This window comes from Giraffa tippelskirchi, chromosome 1 (genome assembly GCF_054371585.1).
Source record: "Giraffa tippelskirchi isolate mGirTip1 chromosome 1, T2T-mGirTip1v1.2.pri, whole genome shotgun sequence".
In the NCBI taxonomy this organism is placed as follows: domain Eukaryota; kingdom Metazoa; phylum Chordata; class Mammalia; order Artiodactyla; family Giraffidae; genus Giraffa; species Giraffa tippelskirchi.
The window spans coordinates 149,206,394-149,210,568 of record NC_137275.1 but is presented as its reverse complement, the minus strand read 5'-3'; the positions used below and the strand labels follow the sequence as shown (position 1 = coordinate 149,210,568).

General features: G+C 43.3%; 1 protein-coding gene across 1 annotated transcript; it reads right to left on the bottom strand.

Annotated features, from left to right (window-relative positions):
- Positions 1-810: 810 nt before the first annotated feature.
- On the bottom strand, positions 811-3,854 carry CER1 (cerberus 1, DAN family BMP antagonist). The gene is made up of 2 exons (XM_081517433.1): positions 3,348-3,854; positions 811-1,125 (listed from the first exon to the last, which is right to left on the bottom strand). Exons 1-2 carry the CDS (start codon positions 3,852-3,854, stop codon positions 811-813), a joined length of 822 nt encoding a protein of 273 aa, XP_081373559.1.
- Positions 3,855-4,175: the final 321 nt, after the last annotated feature.

Here is a 4,175-nt window from a genome sequence, read left to right as displayed (position 1 = left end):
TCTTTGCGACCCCGTGGACGGCAGTCTCCCTGTCCCTCACCATCTGCTGGAGTTTGCCCAAGTTCATGCCTGTTGCATCGGTGATGCCATCCAGCCATCTCATCCTCTGATGCCCTTTTCTCCTTCTGCCCTAATCTTCTCCAGCTTTCCCAAGGCTAACTGAATTCTGCCAAGAAAAAGCACTGGTCATAGCAAACACCCCTTTTCAACAACACAAGAGATGACTTTGCACATGGACATTGCCAAACGGTCAATACCAAAATCAAATTGATTACATTCTTTGTAGCTGAAGATGAAGAAGCTGTAAACAATCAGCAAAAACAAGACCTGGAGCTGACTGTAGCTCAGATGCATACGTATATATATGTATAAATATACATATATATATATTTGCTAATGCTTGAACAAGCTATTAAAGAAACCCGTTTTATGGTCTAGTTTATTTCTTTTCCATTTTCAGATGGAGGGCTCTTACCGAAACTTGTAGACAATAGATCATGTAATAATAGTAGCGGAAAGGACCTTAGCAATCATCTAGTTCAAGTCCCTCCTTTATAGATGAAAAACTTGAGGAGAAAGCTTCTGCAGCTCATTAACATGCTACACCCAGTTAGTGGCAAAGTCAAGACTAGGTCCCAAATGTACATTGATAAATAGATGAAAAAAGATCATGACCTCTAACTCATTTTCACAACTATTTTGTAAACCATCTTTCTCTTAAAATATTACATACCCACTTAACATTTCAGACTGAGTAATCAGTAATTTTGCTGATAATAGTAAGATAGCTTTTCTTTCTTTCTTTTTTTTTTATGTTGAAAATCCTGGGATAAAGGGATCTTGGACATGAAATTCTGCCCGAAAGCCAGCCTGTTCGGGGTAGCCATGCTGATGCTCTGTCTTCACCATGCACTGACATTCCTCCACCAGCATCACCACCTTGACCACCATGGCCAGGCCGGTGCAGTTGAGCTGTAAGTGCCTCGTGGTGAACTTGGCAGGCAGGCAGTGGGAACAGAATGTGTGGGGGTGCTGCGCAGCTTCAGGAAAAGGAAGGGACCCGCATTTTCCAAAGCAGAGGTTGTTCTGTACAACCACTTTCTCACAGTCTTCATGGGTGATAGTCTAAAAGGCAAACACATCTCCATTAAATTATCTTGAGTCATTTCTTTAACATACATGATGCAGAAGCTCTAGATTATTAAGTCTAAGGATGTTAGTTGCTCAGTCGTGTCTGACTCTTTGCAACCCCATGGACTGTAGCCCACCAGTCTCCTCTGTCCATGGAATTCTCCAGGCAAAAATTCTGGAGTGGGTTGCCATTCCTTTCTCCAGGAGATCTTCCTGATCCAGGGATTGAACTCAGTTCTCCTCTATTACAGGAAGATTCTTTACCATCTGAGCCACCATGGAGGCCCTCCCAAGCCAGAGGATGCTGCTGCTGCTGCTGCTAAGTCGCTTCAGTCGTGTCCGACTCTGTGCGACCCCAGAGAAGGCAGCCCACCAGGCTCCGCCGTCCCTGGGATTCTCCAGGCAAGAATACTGGAGTGGGTTGCCATTTCCTTCTCCAATGCATGAAAGGGAAAAGTGAAAGTGAAGTCATGTCTGACTCTTAGCGACCCCATGGGCTGTAGCCTATCAGGCTCCTCCATCCATGGGATTTTCCAGGCAAGAATACTGGAGTGGGGCGCCATTGCCTTCTCTGATAACTTAGACTAAAATTTAAAAATCTTTCCAATGTTGAATACATTTTGCAAATATCCAAGTGATGGTATCTTAAGAGCATAGAGCTACCTCAACTAAAGTTCTTTTATTGGGTAAATTTATAAATTAACCTGTAGGAAATATCTAAGGTAATATGAAAACATTTACTCTACACTTGAATGCCAAACTCTAAGTTTGATGGTACTGGTCTAAAAAAATTCTAATGGCTCGCTTCTTGTCAATAATGTGTCTTACCCTTCTACTCTTCACAGTGCATTGTGCATAAAAATTCTCAATACATATTTGTTGAATAGCTCACAGAATAGATCAGAACATCAAGAGTTTAATTCTGTCCTATTTTGCAGTGTTTATAGTACATTCAAATTTATTAAAGTTGCATGGAGCAAAGTTGCAGTACCTACACCTCTAAATCATGTTGTGTGACATCATCTCTGCCTCTCCCATAACCCCAGACACCTAGCTTTATGTGCCCTTCAAAATATATGAGCCAAACACCTTACTCTTAATTTGATTAGCAATAGAATTCAGAATAAGAGTTCAAAGGAAATTTGATTGTCCGGTTCTTAGGAGCAATTTTCTAATTATACATGGGCCAACAAAGCAGTCATTATTATTTGATCATCGACTTGTCATTGCTACGTATCCTTGCCTTTTCAGAATACTTAACTGCCTTGCACAGTCAATTACCTTATAATACTGCCTGCTTAATTGGGTAGCTTTACTGGATTGTAAAATTTTACTCTACCCTGCATTGCTTTTGGTTCAGTATCTCTGTGTTTAAAGGACCTGATGCAATTTCTCAATTTTAATCTAACATTTGGAGCATGGGCTTTGCCAGACTGACTGGAGGAAGTAGATAGTAGAATGGTCCCTGGTCTTAATAGTGTGGAATCAATCATTCTAACCACAAATTAGCCAACACAACATGAATTGGGAGACAGGCATTTCTAAGGGGAGGAAATGTGATTTCACATCAAGATTACTTTTTGAAAGCTTATGAGAAAATCTGTTGTATTAAATCATTTTTGCTATGGTAATGCTAGAAATAATCTGGCAACTTTTGCCTGACAACCTGTACATAGATGATAGACCTATGAAGTAGCTGGGTGTGAAATACAGGGATTAAGACCATCACACATGCATGTTTGGGGAGGAGTCCAACGTATCCCACTTATCTGCAAATCCATGATAATCCATCCTGCTCATCCATGTCTAAAAAAGTGTAGAGATGCAGCTAGGGGGAAATTCTGGTGATCACTCTAAGTTCCCAGGTATATAACTGAGGGTACAATCAATTACTTTTCCAGATAGACCACACCAGTGTAAAAACAAATAAATAAAACCAAAAAAAAAAAAAAAAAAACCAAAGCTCCGTGCGACCAAGATGAATGATTACTGACATTAGCAGTACCATACACCATCTTTGCAGCATTTCCAAGGTTAGAAGAAATTTAGGGAATATGAGCATATTTTGCCAAATCCCATGATGAAGGTCCAAGGACCAAATCTGGAAATTAGGTGAGACTCAGACTCCTGGCACATTTGTCCCCTGCTTTTCACCCATCCCAGCTGTCCACTGCCTCCTGAAAATCTGGATCCCCACCCCCACCCAGAACAAATACCTGGCTGAAGGGCACTGTTCTGCAGGTCTCCTGATGCACTTCATGGCTTTTGATAGGCAGGATGATCCCCTGAGAAGCTGGACTCATTCTGAACATGAAGTGGTGCCAGAATTTCTTGGCTTCTTCCCGGAGAGGAGATTTCTCCATCGGCATCCTCTCCCTGGGCTGAGTGAGGCCCCAAGTCCCAGGGAAGAACTGCTCACTGACCAAGCCCTGGGATGGGTGCAGCTCTCTCTCGGGCTTCTTCCAGAATCTCCCAAACCTGGACAGCATCTTTTCTCTCTGCCTCTGGCCCTCCTCTGCAGGGCTAGCACCTATCAGGTGTGGCACAGCCACAAACAGATCTGGCTTCTCCTCTGCTTCCTCCTGAGTGCCCATGGAGAGCTCTCTGCGATTCCTTTCTAGGAGCATGAGAGAGACAGAATTCTGCCTCTGGCGACCATCCCCGCCCTGTACAGCCTCCCCTAGAGGTAGGAGCACCAGCAGCTGAAGGAAGAGAAGATGCATGCTGTCGGGGTCCACTTCTTGCAGATTCACAGACTGTGAGGCCCAGAAAGAGGTTCACTCCCTGCAGGACTGTGACCAGGGAGATGCTATATATGGATACCTGCCTTGTGGGATGGGAAGGCAGGTGGTCAGTAGCCAGGCAGAGTAAACACATCTCTTGTTTGCTTGAATTATGGAGTGCTAATAGTGCTCTGCCTTCATTTTGGTTTTGTGTATTTTAGAAGGCTCCAGTGAAAGCCGGGGACCCAGGGGGTAATTAGCTGACACTTTATCATCTGAGATTTAAGGAGCAGTATTAGTGAAAACAACCCGTCTTTGCCT